The 20285-nt window shown below is 41.6% G+C and overlaps 1 protein-coding gene across 9 annotated transcripts in view; it reads left to right on the top strand.

The window, feature by feature from the left end:
* Nucleotides 1-16247, top strand: part of elf2a (E74-like factor 2a (ets domain transcription factor)) — a 67723-nt gene extending 51476 nt beyond the window's left edge. For 7 of the 9 annotated variants that reach the window (XM_042339045.1, XM_042339020.1, XM_042339036.1 and 4 more), the window contains 6 exons: nucleotides 2571-2687; nucleotides 5568-5741; nucleotides 7557-7643; nucleotides 8678-8870; nucleotides 10603-10983; nucleotides 14512-16247. In XM_042339045.1, the coding sequence (XP_042194979.1) occupies nucleotides 2571-2687; nucleotides 5568-5741; nucleotides 7557-7643; nucleotides 8678-8870; nucleotides 10603-10983; nucleotides 14512-15154 (1595 nt within the window). In that variant the 3' untranslated portion in view covers nucleotides 15155-16247. The remainder of the gene's footprint in view (nucleotides 1-2570; nucleotides 2688-5567; nucleotides 5742-7556; nucleotides 7644-8677; nucleotides 8871-10602; nucleotides 10984-14511) is intronic. The other 2 variants (XM_042339067.1, XM_042339069.1) reach the window with 2 other exon arrangements.
* Nucleotides 16248-20285: the final 4038 nt, after the last annotated feature.

Here is a 20285-nt window from a genome sequence, read left to right as displayed (position 1 = left end):
AACATACCTCAATACCCCTTCAGAGTAATTTTTACAAACATGTACAAATCCATCTTGTATATGTATAATTTTTTTATTAGGCATTTCGTTTGCTAGAGAAATGAGCTTTGGTTAAAGATGATGAGGAACATCTAGCAACCTTTTTGGTCGGCCAACAAAATACATTTTTTTGATTGAATATTTCTTGATTTATGCCATAAATGTTATGCCATAAATCAAGAAAAAACACTTCGAAACAAAACATTGATTTAAAATGGATTCACCTCGACTAGTGCGAATGTTCGGCGGGCCACTTCTTAATGGCCCTGTTGGCCACTTCTGGCTCGCAGTCCATGGTTTGGCTACCACTGAGCTGGAGGATTGTTGGCCAGGGCTCTGGGAGAAATATGCTTCTTTTTTCAAACTGTATCATGGGACATTTAATGCTCTTGAAAAGGTAGGTGGGACCTTAAGTGAATGTGTCTTCTAAAGGATGACATCTCCGACAATTACACACTTCCCTAATACTTTAGACTGCCAGCCTGGACTCTGAGTTCAAATTCCTCGCTGGGGCTTGAACCCACAGCCTTCTGGCTCAGAAGTGAGCGTTCTACCAGCTGAGCTGAGTTGACGATTCTCAGTGGAAGGAAAATGCGGCTAAAACGTTTACAGGAGGGGTGGGCATTCAGATTTGTCATGATTCCGCAGGACCCTTTTGTCTCAAATCTAAATTGCCTTTTCAATAGTGAGTTCATCTTGCAAGGTTTGTGTTGTGTTTGGATGCTGGGTTAATATGCATCAAAATAGCCAGAGCAAATAAATCATCAGTTTGTCTGTAACAGTCTGGCAGAGAGAAGCAGTTCAGCTGCGCCCTTGAATTATTTTGTTTGGAGTATGTGACTTGTGCAGTACTGTGGTGAAGCTGTACTTTTTGGACCTTCCAGTTCCAAGTGTGAAATATTGTGGTTTCCTGTGTAGTGCGGTGTGGTCACCGCTGGATCTAGTCCAATTCTGATTTGGCAGGAAACGGGACCAAACATCAATGATTGTTCACATGCACTGTTTATGCAAAGATTCGGTGAAATGCTGCTTTACAATTGGTCCAAAAAGCGTGCGGCTTTTTAAGTTTGTTCAATGTTTTTTTTTTCTCCGCAGCCTTATGTAAGGGTTGCATACTTGCAAACCGTTATATAACCGAATTACTCCCAATTACATTCAAAAGGAAGTTGCACAAGATTTGAGGTTCAACCACTTCTCTTTCTTAGAGAACCACTATATTTTAATTTGGGTTATTTAAAAGGAAAGGTGCATCGTATTCTTTGAAAGCTATTTCTCTTGAGGAGGTGCTGAATTTGTGCTGGCGGGAGCCAGACTCTCTTTGGTACTGCTCGTAAGAAGCCATTTATCACGTGTGATCCTGGATGTTGGCAGGCGATTGAACTGTGAGGATCATCATCGTCAAACCCAATTGTGCCTTCATTGATATCTTGTCCTGATTTTCTACTAGATGGGGCACTAGATAGCGAGGAATGTGGTTGATTTTCACCTCCCCAGTTCAGATGACGAGGGCAATATATAGCAAATCTACTGCTCCTTTGACTGAGATCCACTAACTCAACCTCCTGGGTATCAGCTTGACTCAGTTGGTAAGACTCTTGCCTCTGGGTCAGAAGGTTGGTAGGTTCAAGCCCAACGTAGGAACTTTGAGCTCATAATCTACTCTAAGGCTGACATTTTTGTGCAGTGTTTGGGGAACGATACATTGTCCGAGGTGCCATCTTTTGGATGACACTTAAACCAAGGTCAAGGATACAAATTCCAGGACATTTGAAAAGACATGGCAGTTTCTCTCGGTCTCTTAGCCGTAATCCTCCATATTAATTAGTCATTCACTTAATTGCTGGTTCCGTTGGGTTCGTGGCTATAATGTGGGCGCTCCATTTCCCCTGTACAAAATAGTCACTATCACTACACATGATGATTGTGCTTTATGAAATGGTTTGAAATGTTTCAACGTGATTAGTTGCTCTGAAAGTCGAGTTTTCTTTCCTTTTGTTGTCTGGCTGCAAGTGAGCTGGAGGCAGACTTACATATATTCAGAAAGCAGATCGTGCAAGATATTGCCGGTGACGTACTTTCTCTGTGTGACCAGTGGTCTCTCTGCTTCCTTGCCCATAAAAATGCATGTTTCATCCACAACTTACACAGTCAATCCACTTTAAAATATATGCTGTGAAGTGCTGAGACATCTCAACGACGTGATAAAGTGCTAGACTAAATGCAAGGATTGTTATTATTATTATGCTGTCCAATGCCTTCTTTGTAAATAGCTCCTAGAGGTTATCCTACGTGAAGGGTGCTTAATAAGTGCAAGCTGTGGTATTAATTCACATTTACAAATACGGTATATATTTCAAGCATAGATTGTACAGCAAGAGTGATTACAGAATGATCCTTTTTGGAGTTGCTATTTCATTGTCTCACCAGTCACAATAACCAAGTTGGTTTTTAATGCCAATTTCCATCTAAATAACAGGTTGTGTAATTCAGGGAGGATCTTTGCTCATTGTTTGTTGCTCTTAACTTCACAGTGGAAGCATCGGTCCACAGCAGCAATGTCGTACACTGCACAGACAAGACCATCGAGGCAGCTGAGGCACTGCTTCATATGGATTCTCCGACCATCCTGAGAGATGACAAGAACTCTGGTACGTATTCCTATTTGGGCAAGTTTTGAAGGGAAAATTTGATTCTTTTTTTAATAGAGTTTTTGTTTAAACCAATCTTTACTTTTTTTAAGCTTTCACCTACTTCAGCAGGTTTCTCTGATAATGATAATGATGGCTATTATATTATTAAGCAGATTTCTAACTGACGTGTGTATTGGTCTTTCCCTGATGTGAAACAGAACCTTTAGCTTTGTAAATTGTTACCGTCTTGTGAATATGAATGGATTTTCACTCAAAATCTGTGTACTTAAGTGTTGTCTTTTAACCCAAACACAGAGTGAAGGCAAAGGGTTTCTCCTGAACTTGGCTTGACATTTAATACATTTGCAGAATGCTGCACAGAGGTTACATTATTATTGATCACAAACCTGGGAAGCTTGCAGTGTAATTCTAAAAATCCATAGGTCTGTGCTGTCACGGAGATGTGTGGAAATCTGTACAACGTGAACTTTGGAGTGTTGGAACCATTTGGGAAATATCCGATGAACTTGCATGGTCAGGAGGATGCTTCACACTTGCAGCAGGTGGGGGTAAAGCTTTTGGATAAGGGGGACAAGTCGATGGAGTATGCAATTGGAAAAGCTAGAGAAAAAGTGGCAAACCTGCTTTCTGCTACTAAGGATTCCTTGTGTATCTCCAGCTTTTACTACTGGAGTCTTGTGGCTTAGTGGTTAGAGTGCTCCTCAGGCGACTTGTGTGTTGAAGTGGGGATCTTGGGTCACTTTTCAGTGGCTGATATTCTCGCTCTGCGAGTAACGTCACAGAAATTGTGTTTTGTTTCTTTCATTGATTGATTGATTGAAGCAGCAAATAGATCCAGTTAATTAGATTTAAACCTTTACATTTAGCTAAAAATCAATCGCGATGATGGTAGGTTGTCCGCCTTGCAGTTGGTTTTCACTGTGTTGTGTGGGGAGGATTGGAGCATTTCTGTGTCTGTGTTGTTGAAAGGGTTTGCTTCCAGAGCTTGGTGTGCAAATACATTTCACTGAACCTCAAGCCCCTCTCTTTATAAAAGCCCATTTTGTAAAGAGATAAATGGTGCCCAACTTTATATCAAGGGTGGCATTTTAGTTCTCCAAACTGGCTACTGTTTAGATACAGGGTAATTTCTGGTTGTGAAATTATAGTCTCCCAAGAGAGGCTCAAAAAGTCACTGAAGTAACGCAGACCAGCGACTTCCAGTTTGATAATGTTTTGTACGTCAGGAATGCCACTGTTGCAATGCCAAATCTGCAAAAGCAACAGCCAAGTGTTGCAGCTAATGTGAAATTCCAGCTTGTGTATGTTGCTTTGTTTGTAGCATTCTCAAATGTTCTACAGCTCCTTATGCTTATAAGTGCTTCGAGGCTCTACCCTGTGTGGAAGGCGCTATGTAAAAGCAAATGGTTGTTATGCTTGACAAAAATAAAATTTATACATTTTGTCGTGCTGTTGTGCATTTACATTAATTCTTTTAAAAAGAGTAATTGAAAGAGAATAAGTATATTTAAGGCTAATAATTCTTACTTAGTGCAGTTTGGTGCATCTTACCCAAAGTGCTGGGTTACCACTCTGTTCTTAAAATTGCACCATAGATTAAGATTGCACTACAGTTTCTTGAATCAAATGTTGGGAAGAAATGCTTCTGGAATGTTACCCCCTCCCGCCAATTTCATTTAGCCATTCTATTCTAGTTTCACACTGTTTTTGTGCAAAATTAGAAATGTTATATATATTTAAGGCAATAGTAGATTTAATAGCAAGTTTAGGAGGAACTTCACACAGATGTTGGTGAGAATGTGGAACTCCGTGACAAGCTGTGGTTGAAGCAAAAAGCATCAATGTAGTTGAGGGAGAACTTGATGCCCACATGAGGGAGAAGAGACTGCCCAAAGAGGGGTAGAAGAGAGTTGTGAAATTATACTTTCAAATAGAGAGCTGGAGAGAGAGTGTGGGGAGGTGTGGAGAATAAACACTAGTTGGGCCAAATGGCCTGTTTCCATGCCATATAATTCTACGTAAAATATATTTTCGAAAAAAGATTGTAAATCCTCTGCTATCCAATCATTTTTGTTCTGTTTTCCTACATTGCATTTCAACCGAAATTCAAATTCAGCAGAAATTCGTCCTTTCTTCACACTCTTTATAATTGGAAATTCCAGCAATTGCATGAAATTAAAACCTTCCAGATAAAAATATGTTAGATTACAACTATGGATGTACAGTTAGTTATAAAGTAGGATTGATTCTTAAAGTTTAGTTATAAGATAGATATGATTCTCCATTTATGAAGCCAGGCTTTCATTAAGTTAAATGCCTGAGGGTCTATATTGTCTATGCAGACAAGTTTGACGTCCACTGACACTGCAAATCGTACTGACTCAGTGATCAAGAGCTGAATCTTTGCTCTCCTTTGTATGAAAAGAATTTCAGTCAAAATACGCTCACTTGCAACAAGGGATTGAAATTGCAATCCTAAAATGTTGCCTCTTGTTCAATGTCGATTTAAAGTCGTTTCCAAATTGAGACTGAATTTAGGATTTTTCCGAAATTCTGCAGAGTAAGTAGTAAGACAATACTTTTAATGTGAAGACCAGGTGGAAATTCATGCCTGTAGAGTTTATTTGTGCAACACTGCTGGGTCGTGTCAGCGTAACACGTTACTGTTGATGAAAACGTAAGAGGGACAAATTGCAGATTAATACCGTGTCAGGATATCAAATGGCGTTTTGTTCACCCGCTGGGCGTGATGAATTGTTTCAGGTTCTACAGGTAGAAAAAAAGCTCTAGGTTTGACCTTTGATGAATTTTGAGTGTAAAAGCAGCAGCAGAAGGAGCAGTTTGTTGATGGTATTTTTTCGCACGTCTTCAATGCAGTTCAGGTGTTTGTTCCACCGTGTGTGTCAACCCCCGAGTTCGTTCACGCTGCCATGAGGCCCGACGTCATCACAGAGACTGTCGTGGAAGTATCGACAGAAGAGTCTGAGCCCATGGACACGTCGCCTGCACTTCCGATACTGGAAGCCCCAGAGCCAGCCAAGAAAAAGAAAGGTGTGCTGTTACTTTATCATGCTGCTTATTTATTTTCCAGCTCACAAAATGTTCCTTATCTTGCGGTTTTATTATTGTAGGGCATGAATGAACCGTGTCTTAGAAAGACTGATTTAGTTTTTTTTGCTCGAACGTTTGGAAGTTGGGGATTGGGGTAGAACTCATCGTTCAAAACTGACCTGGATAAACACCTCGGCAGTAAACCAAAGGTTGTGGTAAGAAGGAGGTGCAAAGTGAGATTCGTAAAACCAATGGTCGATTTATAAAAACATGGGCTGAATAGTGTCTTTTTGTACAGAAAGATTTTAATGTAATTCTGACCTTTCACCTTAGGGACCTTGTTTTGAATCTGGCCTTGGATTCATCACAACAACAACAACAACAAAATTACATTTGTATAGTGCCTCTCATGTCGGGAGGAAGTCTCAAGGAGCTGGAACGTTCGTGGATGAATGTTTCCTCTCCCTGCATTTGAAAATCCTAAGTGCAATGAGGTTGGATGGTTTCAGCCCATTTCCACTTTGGGCACAAGACTGTAGCCCAGGACAACTTACATGTTGACACAAGTCACAAATAAATAAGGAATTATTCTGGTAATTGTCAGCATATGCACGGATCGCCCTGATACACTTATGATTACTGGCAACATTCTCTATTTATGACTCTGGAATCAATCTTAATGACGTCTTATGAATTTCTACACAGTAGACCACATTCTCCTTAGTCTAGTTCATCTGAATTTAGTATCTGAGGTTGGAGTTGAGTCACTCTGTGTAGACTAGAAAGAGCTTTGATGTACCGGTCCTGGCAGTGGCTGTAAATGAGATTGTGCAACTCAAATAGAGAAGTGTTCCCATTCCTCGGCACTGACTCCCTTTAGCTAAATTCCAGTCAGAACTTACTGAAGCAATGCCAAAGGTGTGTCTGCTGGCTTGGTTGGTAGCACTATTGCCTGTGAGTCAGAAAGTTGTGAGTTCAAGTGCTACGTCGGGTCTTGGAACTCATAGTGTTGCCTGACACTCAGCGGGCTCTGGCCTGCTTCACGTGCCCCGCCTCGCTCGCCCCACTATTGGCGGTCGCGCCTTCTGCCACTCTGCCCCCACCCTCTGGAACTCCATCTCGCAGTCCCTCCGCCTTGCCCCCTCCCTCGCCACCTTCCAAAACTCACTTCAAGACCCTCCTTCGACCGTGCTTTCGATCTCACTGCTTTCACCCCTGCCCTCCACCCTCCCCGACCACGACCCCCAGCTCGGGCCGGAAACTCTGTCTGTCCAGCGCCTTGGGACGTCCTCCCGACGTGAAAGGCGCTTTACAGATGTAATTTTGTTGTTGCTGTTGACACTCCAATGTATCATTGAGGATATGCCATTTTTGTTGGAGGTGCCGTCCTTCAGATGAGATATTAAACCGAGGTCTTGTTTGCCAGTTTAAGATCCCAAGGCACTATTCAAAAAGAGAAGCAAGTTTTACTCAAAGTCCTGGCCAACAATCCCCAATTGAAATTGGTCATTCATTTCATGCCTGTGTTTTGGGACATTGCTGTGTGTAACAGTGGCTGCTGCATTTGCCTACAAAATACACTTTACAGTAAATCCTCTGAAGTGCTTTGCGACCTCTTCCCAAAGTGAAAGACACTGTATCAAAAGTAAAGATTATTATTATTTTGCAATATAACCCACTGAAGCATTTTAAGACATGTTCCCGATGCGAAAGGCGCTATATCAAATGCAAGGATTATTAGAAGTGCCTATTTTGCCTTGTGCTTTCGGTGTAGGCGAGACTTGTAGTAAATAAGCTTTGAAATGTTTCTTGCAGTTGGTCGAAAACCAAAGAACCAGCAATCGGGGTTGCCTAGCAGTGCGCCGGACCTGTCTGTGAAAAAGAAGGCGAGAGAAGGGAAGGGTAAGGCAGTCAGTGTTCGCACTAAATAAACTGGGTCCCCAGAGGGAATAACACATTGGGGAATCAGAGATGACAAAACTGTTGTCCTGGTGGTCATAAAGTATGAGGTAAAAATGCTGATACTGTCTGTAGTTACGCTTAAACTGTTGTTGTTGAATAAAATAGAATAAATAATTTACCCACATTTGCTCATTAAAACATCCTCGCAGTGCAGTCCTGCAGCTTTCCTTTGGTTTGATTTTCTTGCTCGCCAGTTTCCTTTCCTCCCCTTCTCTCCAGAAAGTGTTTTGACTTCTTTTATCTTCCTCTGGGGGTTACTGACAAGTTCAGGTTTGAGCCTCCCTCGGGGGGGAGGGGGGGTGGCAGGTACCAGGAACTCCTTGTGAGCTTCTTGGTGACCAGCACAGCTCAGCATTAAATGTAAAAGGACTTTGCTATCACCGCAGCTCAGTTACTCGTCCCTAAGCAGTGAACAATGGCTTCACAAGTTGGAGGCGCTGAGCTTGAGCAGCAATTGCTTAACTCTCTACATACCGATCAAGGTAGATACCAAGCCCTGGATATACGAGCGTGTGTTCATGAATCCGGAATCTAGGTAGTGCCTCGGTAACTTGCTCTCACAATCTCAGCCTTTGGAGCAATTTGGCTAGCCACTAGTGGATATGTGATAGTTGTACCATGATAGCTTACCCTCCGCACCGCAGCATGGCTGAAATGATGATAATAATAATCATAATCTTTGCATTTGATATAGCGCCTGATCAAGTCGTCAGTACGTCTCAAAACACTTCACAGGATATACTATAAAGTGGAGTGACTTTGTATTTGTGGGTGAAACGTGGCAGCCAGTGATCTCAGGAGTTGAAGTTGGGGGAAGGGGGATAGGACTTGATCCTGTCCACTGGGAATGCCATGTGTTGCTTTGCCTAAGAGGAAAAGTTGGCAGACATTTGCTTCCCTTTACTTTAAATGCTGATGATTTCTGTTACTCCTCCTGTGGTCTGATTTGAATCATTGTGCTTTTGCTTCTTCAGGGAATACCACCTACCTCTGGGAGTTCCTCCTGGACTTACTGCAGGACAAGAACACCTGCCCTCGGTACATCAAATGGACCCAGCGTGAGAAGGGCATCTTTAAACTCGTGGACTCTAAGGCGGTATCAAAGCTGTGGGGTAAACACAAAAACAAGCCGGATATGAACTACGAGACCATGGGCAGGGCACTAAGGTAAAGCACACAATGTGAAGCCTCACAAATGAAACTGTAGCTCTTATCAGTATCTCAATCTTACGGCTTTGTGTTTGGAAATCACTTGCTTCTAAACTTTACCTCGCGCCTCCTTGAAGGTCGGTCTCAAGAGCCTCCTCTTCGACTGTGCCGTTGGTCACCCTCCTACCCCTACACTCCCTGCACTCCGCCACCTCTAATCCCAATCCCCAGCTCGGGAGCAAATCCCTGACTGTCCAGCACCTTGGGGCGGCCTCCCAAAGTGAAAGGCGCAATATAAATGTAGTTTGTAGTTGTTTACTACTGAGTCCAGTCCTGGCTGTGATTGTTATTGGCCAACCCTCGCAGTATGCCTTCACTTTTCTTCCATTTCAATCAAGTCCAGTTGCTGTTCTTGCGTGATGCCTGCCTGTGCTATATAAACATGTGTGGACGCACTTTCCAACAGAGTTCATTATTGAGCGGGAGTGTAAATCCATGCAAATTTCCTTCTATTTCCCCCATCCCAAGGACACTAAGGTCCAAGTCTATCCCAAGCCCTTGCCTATTGCCGCCTTTCGGCCGAGGAATGCAAATTCCGGGAAGACTGGGAAACTGTGCATTTGCTGGGCATTTGTACTGTGTATGACTTTGTACTGGGACACAAAGTGCATTAACCTAATGAGCCATCAGGAGAGCCCTGCTTGCTATTGTAAAATTGCATTCTGCAATGATACAAACTTTATAATAAAGATAACTGTTGAAGGTAAGTAAGCACCGAATGAACAGTGCTTGCCACTCATATAGTGGTGCAGCCTTGATGGTGCGGTAGATAGAGCTGCAGCTTGTGGACCAGGAGCTCGTTGGTTCAAATCCTTGCTGAGTTTGCTGGTTTCAGTCAGTACTAAATGGGAGTGGAACACTCCCTTAATTGCCTGCTCCTACTACACCACCCTCTACTGGTTGTGTATGTGTTTATGTGTGTGTGTGTTTACGTCTGTGAATGTGCTTGTTTACGTGTGTGTACGTGTTTCCGTTTATGTGTGTGTATTTATGTGAGTGGCAGCCAGTGGGTTGATGTCAGCTGTAACACCCTCTCCAGTCAAGTGGTCTGTTGCCACTCACTGCCCAGGTTCATACAAGAACAATAGCCACTTGGGCAGAGCACCACAGGGCAAAGAACCCATGAACTCACAGCTCAGCAAGAAGAGACTGTACAAGAAGTAGAGAGGTGTAAGCCAGTGGTGAGAAAAAAAATTGGGACAAGCTATGTTTTTCTGTATAAAGATTCAAGTGCCAGTGCAATACAGGTGGTAGCTAGTCACCTATTGCTTTTGGGAGATGGAACATTTTTACATAGCTTTTATTACATTTGCTTTTCTCTGTACAAACAGCAGTTGTAATAAAATGGGTTAAATGTCAAGGTAACAAAATCGAAGTGTCAAGTACCTAATAAAGCGATTCTATCAACACTTTGCTTTACAACCCTTGATTAGATTTGAGCCATGTGCTCTGAGGCAGCTTCCACAGTGCTGCTTTATGAGTGAATCAAAGAGCTTGTTTGAATGCAGACTCAGCTTGTGGATACCCGTTAGTTCCAAAGAGATGTCAGCGCTTTGTTTCCACTTTAACGTAAACTAGTTGGGGAATTAATAATGGAAACATCTACCCATGTCTCTTGTGAGGTTTATAGGCTGGACTAAATGTGTTGTGTAGTCACAATGGCTTTCAACTCTGGTGTTGTTCTGGCTAGGTATTACTACCAAAGAGGGATTCTGGCCAAGGTAGAGGGACAGCGATTGGTCTATCAGTTCAAGGAGATGCCCAAAAACTTGATCATCATTGACGAAGAGAAAGTGGACCCTACTAGCCAAGATCCCTACCCATCAGAAATGCTGGCTGCTGCCATTGGCAGCCCAGTAGCGACAACTCCCATCTCTGCAGACAGCATCTCCTCGTCCATATTGGTAAAGACAACGACGGCGGCTTCGAGAAGTCCTCGGAGCGGAGCTCAGCAAAGTGTTGTGAAGCTGGGCAAAATGGCAACAGTGAAGGTCTCACCGGTTGGTCAAGGTGGAATCCTGTCTCATATGACTACAACGTCCCTTCCAGTCATAACCACAACTGTTCCCAGGTTAGTAGATCCCAGGCACATGGGTATTACATTAAATAACTATGCAATTACGAGAGGTTTGTTGAACACCAGCCTAAAGCTGAGGAACTTGTGTGGTGCAGTGGGATAGCTCAGGAACCTAACTGGGCTGAAAGACTCAGTTGGCCCTCCTTTTCTAGTGCTTGTGACACGTTATTTGGGGATATGGTTCTAGTTAAGGCTTTACCACTTTTGTTGGAACCCAGCCATTGGTAATATACAATGTTTTTAACTAGCACGAAAGTGAACAGAATGCTAGTCACCTAGTCACCCAGCTTCCACCTTCTCACTCCTGCCTTTGTGCCACTTCAGGAAACTTCATCAGGACCTGTTTCAACAAGCCCTGATTTATATAATCTGGTTTCTAGACTCGGGTAAAACCAAGGGCAAAATTTTGGTAATTTTACAGCCTTCCTTGGGCTAAATAACAAAAGTTTTGATAACTACCACGAGATGGCACTTGCTTCTCTGGGTAAGATGATTTGTTCTCTTCCAGCTCACTGGAAAGGAGGGGAGAAGAATTCATGCCAAAGCTAGGCCTAAGCTGACGATCTCTTTAAAAGTTATTTCCGAGCTTGGGAAGGAGGGCACTACCTGCTTGATCGAGCCCAGGAAACATTGACCAAAAAAAAAGGAACATTAAAGTTGCCCCAGAAACTCGAAACGCATTTAAAAAACCAATTTATTAAAAAAAATCAAAATATAAAAAACAAATGGTGTCGGATGAGGCTGCAAGAGAACAATTCTACCTAAGTGGAGAGGGAGTGCCACCTGCTGGTGATCATTAAATGTTCCCTATTTAACTCGAGGAAATCTCACTTTATTGCAGATTTTACCCCCCAGTTTGTAAAACTAAGAGGAAAGAAATTCATGCACACTGTGCACTGACGTGTGGAGGATTTCCTACGTTTGGGATACTCTGTTCTCTCTAGTTAAACAATTTCAAGTAAAGCTTTGCGTAGGTAGAAGCCTTGAAACCTCTTGAAGGGAATCCCAGGATTATGTGTTGCAACAGATTTGCGCGGGCAACTTGCCATGACCCGTACTCATGAAAACTCGATGTTTTTTAAAAAAAATCTTAGAACAAATGGACCTGTGGCCTTTGATCTGAATTGTTTTTAAATTTGGCACTTTTTATGGTGGAACGTGGCAGCTGCTTAGCTTTGGAGATGAAGTAGTTCTGTGAATCTTGCCAGGTTTATTGCCTTGCAGTAAACAAACTGGAAACTGCCTGTGGGAGGAGTTAACTCCGTTTGTGTGTCTAACCTGGAGGGTCAAGTGATATGTCAGAGGAGCACAGGGATTTCTTCAAGGTTAAATGCTATCAAGTTTCCTTACTCCACACGCCTCTTGTTTACCGAGCAGTGAGTAGGAACTCGGTTGTTAGTCGATTGGTGGATCACTTTTCTGGGGGTAATAATTCCTCTTAAAAAAATAATAAACTGGTCACTTCAATAATAAACTGGTCACTGTTTGTGGGACATTGCTGAGTGCAATTGGCTGCCACGTTTTGCCCACAAAATATACAGTCAATTCCTTTTGTTATTCTGTGAAGCGCTTTGAGGCGTCTCGAAGACGTGATAAGGCACTATATCAAACGCAAGGATTATTATTATCATAAAAGTTCCAGCAGTCCACAATTTGGTGGACTTAAATGCTACATTGTGTGGAGGATGTGAGGATGATAAATAATGGCATGTTATCACTTTGTTTAGGTTTCATTTTTAATAAAAAGCTAATTCCATGAGCTCCAAAATCCGGTTTATCTTGTTTCCACATAATTCCAGCATTTTAACACTTTCACCACCCGAAAGGGATGTGTGTCTCTATATTTTATAATAAATAGAGCCATAGTTTCCCTTTATGGGGAAGGTGCATATCACAGTACCAATGTGCACCCAGTTACTGCACCCTGAATACCTGGTAGGAAACAGTAGATCAGATTTTAAAAGCTTTTAATTGGAGCTTATTTGTCCCAAGTAAAGAATTCTCGACTCCCATCAGTGTAGCTGCGATTATCACGAAGCATAGATATCATTCTGAAGTTGCCTCAGGCAGTGATTTCAGCTGCAGCCTTTCTAAGTGGCACTGCTCTTTGTAAGCCTGAACTTAATGTCTCATGTGAAGGGGGCAGTGCGCTGATGGTATGAATTATTGCAATGTAATGCATGTTCAAAGGCACTAAGGCAACAGTTGTGACACCACAATTGGCAGCTGATTCCTGGGCTGGGGAAGGGAGAAATCTACAATCTACGTCCGTCTATAAACTTATACGGTCATTACGCTTAGTAAGATTCCTGTGAAGTGCTTTGAGACTTTTCGACGACATGATAGATAAGGCGCTATATCAAATTAAACAATTATTATTATTAAATCCCGGTATTGACATTGTATCATGATTTGGTAATTAGGTTTTGCACACAACAACAACTTGCACTTGTATAGCGCCTCTCAAGCAGGGTAACGTTCCAGAACTCTTGACTAAAGCGAATAGGCCACCTGACTAAAAGCGAATATGAGAGAGAAAAAAAAGACATAATTCGACTCAAAGGGAAAACTAATAAAATATTAAAGGCTGAAACTATTAACTACTATTAACAATTATCTGAATTGGGTGGAGCAATCATGAATCCTGGATAAGGATCAGCTTGAGGTAGAGATAAACAAATTTGTCTTTGTGCATGCATCCTGAGGATGAATTTTAGCTTGGCATTAGGACTCCCGAACTCCCATTGGTATATACTGTAAAATCAACAGGTCTCCCATATTTCGCATGGATTTGAGTTTCGGACTTCCAAAGCACAGTAGAATGTTATTTGGTTAGTTGTTTTGTCAGCCATATTATCTTTCATCCTAGGAATCTTTTTCTGAATTGCTGAAACTATTTATACACTTGACAGTTACTGTTACAGTTTGATGGGAGAGCCCATCTCTGGACTGTAAGAATTCTGATGAAATGAAAAAAAAATACAATAATAATTTGGTCACTCAATCCACGACTGTTTGTGGGGCATTGCTATGTGCAATTGGCTGCCGCGTTTCGCCCACAAATATAGTCAATTCACTTTACAGTGTATTCTGTGAAGTGCTTTGAGACGTCTCGAAGACGTGAAAAGTGCAATATCAAATGCAAGGATTATTATATAACTAGAAAAAATAAAGCCCCGGCCACCAGCATTCAGGCTCCATCCGGCAACGGGATTGGCCAGTCATCTCAAAATATTGCATACGCATTTATGTATTTATACGCATGTTTAACTTGCCTCTCAGCATAACTTGTCACTGAACCCTTTTCCCTTGGAATGACGAGCTATTAGCAGTTTATCATATTTTATACCGACAACCTTCTGCCTTAGAGAAAAGAGGGTTACCCACTGAGTCAGGCTGACATTAAGCACCTGTCTTATATGCATTCCAGAAAAGAATGAGACTTCACAGTAAGTGGAACTCGAAACCTGAAGGGAAATGGGTAATTATTGCTAATTTGTCAATTTTTGTTTTCTCTGCCAGCAGCAGAACCTTACGGGTGGCAATGCAAGTGCCTGTCGTCATGACCTCCTCGGGGCAGAAGTTTTCAACGATGGCCGTCCAGACGCTGAATCCTGTTTCCACGGTAATAACCAGTACAAACACCACTGGCTCGACCCCGAAGGTGGTCATCCAGACTATTCCTACCATGGTGCCCGCCGGCACGGCAGAGAATGGCGACAAAATCGCGATGCAGCCCACCAAAATCATCACCATCCCCGTGGCACAGATAGCCCAGTGCCACTTACAGACAAAGGCAGGCCTGGCTACGTCCGGCGGCATTAATGTGGTGGGGGCGGCGACAGCCATTCAAGCTCTGTCCCCCGTGTCGGTGGCGGGGGGCACGCCGGTCATGAGGCTAGCAGTGCCCGCCCAGCAGGCAGGAGGCCAAAGTGCTCCTCAAGTCATCACAGCGGTCATCAAAGGACCGGAGATGAGGCAGCAAGGGCAGAGAGGGAAGGTGGGGGCAGAGCTGCACAACCTGCCCGTGATCAAGGAAGTGGAGCGAATTGTGGAGGGCAGCAAGACTTTGACTCGCTGGGTTGTCGTCAACACGCCGTCGGCCATTGCCCTTCCTTTGACGTCCAAAACAGAGGCAGAATCGACGGTGACGGGAGAAAAATAACCAGCTGAAAAAGAACTTGATTTTGTTTTGTTTTTTTTAAAAAAAGGAAGAAACTTTGGTCGTATGCAAGACTTTTTTTTAAAAAAAGGAACGTTCTCAGCGGGCAACGAACTCTTCCTTTTAATTATTTTTTTTGCCGTCCCAACGGTTCAAGGCGGGGTTTGAGCCACGCCATCAAATGCTGACAAAGAAACAGTCTCTTTTTTTCAAAAAAAAAGAAAAACAAACAAAATAGGAACCAATACAAGAGACGTCAATGAAATTGAGATGCAGGTGGAAAGCATCATCAATTCGCAAACAATAAGGGACCATAAGAGTTTCACTACATTTTTGAACCTACACTAAAGAATTTCTGGAAACACTAAACTAGCGTTTATGATTTGGTTTTGTAGCATGAATACTGCACAATTTTTTCTTAAAAAAGCCCGCTGTGTCTTCATGCCATTGTCAGTGCAAGTAAAAAAATTCCTTCCCCGCCCCCCCCCCCCACCCCAAAGAAAAAGGTGCTTGTTAAGCAGGTAGCAGTGCTGTGGTGGGAGCAATGTAACCTGCCCTCATCTTGCAATGAAAGCCACTTTTTTTTTAAAAAACATTTTGAACCAGGAATATTTTTCTTCATCAACCTTAAGTGGTGAAACTTGCCTGATCGAATCAGGCCAGTCGTGCTTGTCATTAGAACTGTGACAGGATTGGATCTATTTGACCCTGGGGTCCTGGGAGCCCAAGAACCTGTGGAGGATAGGAATTGGTTACTAGTGTGCAGGAAATCGCTGGTGACACTGGGCCTTTTTAAAACCGGGGATGCTGCCTTTTGCAATCAACTGCAGTGGCGGCATTTGTTTAAATAACACTGTGTGCACGCAGTATTTTTTTTTCTTTTACTGGTGCTGAGTGAATTCTCGTTTATATATTAAAAAAAACTGTGTTTGGAACACGAAGAAGGATTAAGTTGAAATAGAAGCTCGGGATTAAACTGCTTTTATTTGGAGAGATGAATGTGAAGTTCTTTTTGCAGGATTTGTATAATTAAGTTTGTGAGCAACGTTAAAATGGAAGCTTCAGTTTTCCCTCTCATTTAAAAAAAATAAGCTAAGAAAAAAGATCTAGATTTTTGTTTAAAGCTCTTTTTAATCTTACACTTAAAAGCACAGTATTGTTATGGAGTAACATGTTATCTTATGGTAGTTAGAGTCAGTCAGCTACCTGGGTTGTGGTCAAATTTAAGTGACAGACTTTCGGCTGCACAACTTTTCTCTAATGCCTGTGTCACTTTGCCCCACTGTGTCTGTACCAACATTTCACTCTGGATTTTATCTTTTTTGTCATTTCAAGGTCATGTTCCGTTTAGGTTTTGTGCAATGAGCTGTTTCTTTTTAGGTACTTCTAAACCTGCAGACTTCAATTAATTAGGGAACTTCACGATCCGGAACCTTTTTCTTGGGCGGAAGGAAAGAATTGTGATCAGCCTTTTTTTGTTCCAGACACCCACCCAGACAATTGTTTTGTGAATCATTGAGTTTAAACAGTGAAGTTTAACTTTGTCTTACACACTTTGCACCTTCAGAAAGGCAAAAAATGTTTATTAGCACTAACAGTCTGAAACCTTTCCTTTTCCCCACTCCCCTGCAAAAAGTTAATGGCAACAACAACTTGCATTTATATAGCGCTCTTCACATGAGGAAGTGTCTCACAGCGTGGTGTGGGGGATGAGGGGCATTGACTTGGGTCGGTTTTAAGTCATATCTTGAGTAAAGATAACTCACTTAACCTAAAAAAACTTTGGGTAAGTCTTTTAGTTTAATGTAGTTTTGACACAGTTATACCTGTTGAACGTGGTGGTGCCATTGGATCTCATTGGACTTACCGTTTGAGCATAAGGGTTCAGAAATTGTGAAAGAGCAGTAAAACCAAACTTTAAAAAAAGCAAAATGTTGCTGATCACAATTCTTTATAAAAGTTTGACACCGGGTCCTGAAACTCGCTCTTTAACGTTCAATGAGGAAGATGCCCAGTGTTCTGACTGAAGACGTTTGTACAGTTTCAACATTTGAAGTATATTCTATTTTGTTGTACTCTTGTTTCAAAGTGTATTCAAGTAGATTTTACCAAAATATAAAAGTGAAACCTGTTTTTGGTTGACTTTTGGTAAAGAAATACAAACAAATCTGGTGTCCATGTCTTCTTTAAAGACTTTTTACTAAAAGATGAAATTAAACGTAAAAACACGTTTTAGTCAGTTATCACCAATAAATCTTACTTGATCAGCAAATATCACAGAAACTGCATTTCTTGAATCAGTTCCATTCTGACAAGTTTCCACTTTCATTCAGTTCCTCTGGAAAGAGTATTGGAGTGAAATGTCTGGTGTTGTATTCTGAAACACTGCAAATATCTTAACTGTTTGAAGGATATCACTGATGTATGTATCAATGTATTTAAGAGAAAATCTGATCCATACTTGAGGGAGAAATGGAACAGAGGGGAATAAGAAGAGTGAGGGCTTGTATGGAGTATGAACACCAGCACTGACTAGTTGGGGCTGAATGGCCTGTTTTTGTGCACTGCCACTGTAACGAACAATGTACTGCAATCATGTCAGTGACCTGACTGGGGACAGCTTGACATTTGCCTTGTGGCGTTATGATTCTCATTTAGCATCCGTCAAATTTCTGCTTTTTAAAGAAAAGTGACCTGTTGTTGAGTGGCATTGAAATAATAATCCTTGCATTTGATATAGCGCTTTTCACATCTTCTAGGCGTCCCAAAGCGCTTCACAGAATATACTGTAAAGTGAATTGACTATATTTGTGGGCGAACACGGCAGCCAATTGCGCACAGCAATGTCCCACAAACAGTCGTGGATTGAAAACCACCAATTTATTATTGTTTTGGGTTTTGGAGGGATTATTATTAGGCGTGTGGAGTAAGGAAACTTGCCCAAGGTTTCGCCCTCTGCCTGGAATTGAACTCAGGTCTCTCACTTGTAAAGCGAGTGCTCTAACTCCATGCCATTGAAACCCCCAAAGAGTTTGAATGCAGAGATTATGGTCAGACTTGTAAGTATAACACATTGTGCTGAAGTCTTTGACTAATTCTTCTTCAGAAACAAAGTGCCGGGGGATCAATGAGGTTTTAGACCAAAAGTAGCATTTTATACTATACGAATAGTGTGACCAGCTCTAATTTCCCACTACCTTTCCGCACTGGTTGGTCAGCAGAACTTTAAGATCCTTCTCATTTTAACAAGCTCCCATTTCTGCATCACCTCTTTATGCAACTGCACACATTGGAACACTCCCACACAAATACCAGGCATCTTAAGACAAACAAATGGTCTTTAATTCAAGATGAGTTAATTGTAATAAATTTCAACAGAAATAAAGAGAGTATCATCCCTGGAAGGGACACAATAGCTATACGGTTTTCTTATTCTAAGAATGACAACATTTCAAGAGACGATAAATATAAGTAACTTACTGAGAAGTATTGGCACTGATCATCTTCCTGTGGTTTAACCAACAAACTCCGAGCTGAGAAGCAAGAGTGCTACTAACTGAGTCAGGTGGACACCTAATGTACCTACCTACTCCTCTCTTGTATATGTATCTCAGCAAAATAATGTGCAGGTGATTGATAGAGAAAAACATTTATTTTCCTTTTTTATTAAACTCTGGGACTTACATTGAGGATAAGAAAATTAATTTATTTCCCTCATGTTCTTCATGCCAGCGAAGAATGTGGTATTTCCTTATCCAACTAGGATACTGAAGGGTGAAACCCATTGCAATAATCATCTCTACTTAACAAAACTCAGACCACTGGGTTTCTTACACTGAGAGATGGCCACCACCTACTGGGTGATCTCAAAAGTATCCTTAAATAAGCTGAGGATTGCTTCAAGGAATCAAATTTTGCCTACAGTTTCAATTCTGAATGAATAGATAAATGCACAAAGAGGAGTGAATGCATCAATAATAAATTAATAATGCACTTTGAAACCATAAATACAGAGGATGTGTGGATGGGGAAAGAAGGGGTTAAACAAAAACAGTACAACATACTTCTATGTAAGCATTTAATAGCTATATGTAAATTGATTTCAATATTAAAATACTTATATTTTATGTCACAAAAATAAGTTATACGAGTTTACATTTGTAATGCCAGGAAACAGTTAGCACAAGAACAGACATCTTTCTATCATCAGGGATTGGTTCAATTAATCTGGTAGAGTAATTCAATGGAAATACAGTAAACTCCTGATAACTCGTCACTCCATGGGAAGGGCTCAGTAACTAGTTATCTCTAGTGGTGAGTTAGGCATACATATAAATACGCACACATAAATAAATGTGGCCAGGATATTGACAGTGTGATGACTTAAGTGGTAGTGACAAGTTAAGCCAGGGTTGAGTTATCAGGTGTTTACTGTACCCTCTGGGTCACACATGCTGCAGAGAGACAGGCGACTGGAGCAAAAACAAACCATACAATGATATAAACAAAACCGAATCAGACTGATACAGAGAATAAATACAGACATTTACGTCTGCCTCTGCCCCACACACAAAAAAAATCACATTCATAGTTGTTTGCAAGGCTCTTCCAAAAGGAATAATTCAGAGCCACATTTCCTTTTCAAGTCTTTGTGCAAAAAGCCCAAAATATCCCATGGTCTTAAAATTTAAGATTGTGCAGAATTCTGGAAGATTCTTAAACCGTTCTTCAATTTGGAAGCCAGCTCTCTGTAAAACAACCCTTGCATTTGACACAGGGCTTATAAGGGGGCAGGGCATTTGCGCACAGCAAACAGCCATGAAACAAATGATCAATGTTATCTGAGGGATTGTTTGTTGGCCAGGACATTGGGAGAAACTTCTGTTTTAAGTAGTGCCATGGGACCTTTAACATGCACCTGAACAGGCAGACTACATTTAAAGTCTTATCAGCTGCTCGCCTTTGAATTTGGAGAATTGTCTAAATTTAGACTTCCTGAAAACACAATACATCTTAGCTAAAATAGTTTTCTAAGTTCTTCAGCTTTTTAAACTATAGCACAGTGGTTATTCTTAGGACTTAAAACATTACTATTAGCTTATTAATTTACACTTATTACCCTCTAGTTTCTGAA

Source organism: Callorhinchus milii, unplaced genomic scaffold, assembly GCF_018977255.1.
Source record: "Callorhinchus milii isolate IMCB2004 unplaced genomic scaffold, IMCB_Cmil_1.0 Scaffold1, whole genome shotgun sequence".
NCBI lineage: Eukaryota > Metazoa > Chordata > Chondrichthyes > Chimaeriformes > Callorhinchidae > Callorhinchus > Callorhinchus milii.
Note: the sequence above shows the minus strand (reverse complement) of the source record. Positions and strands in the feature narration are given on the sequence as shown.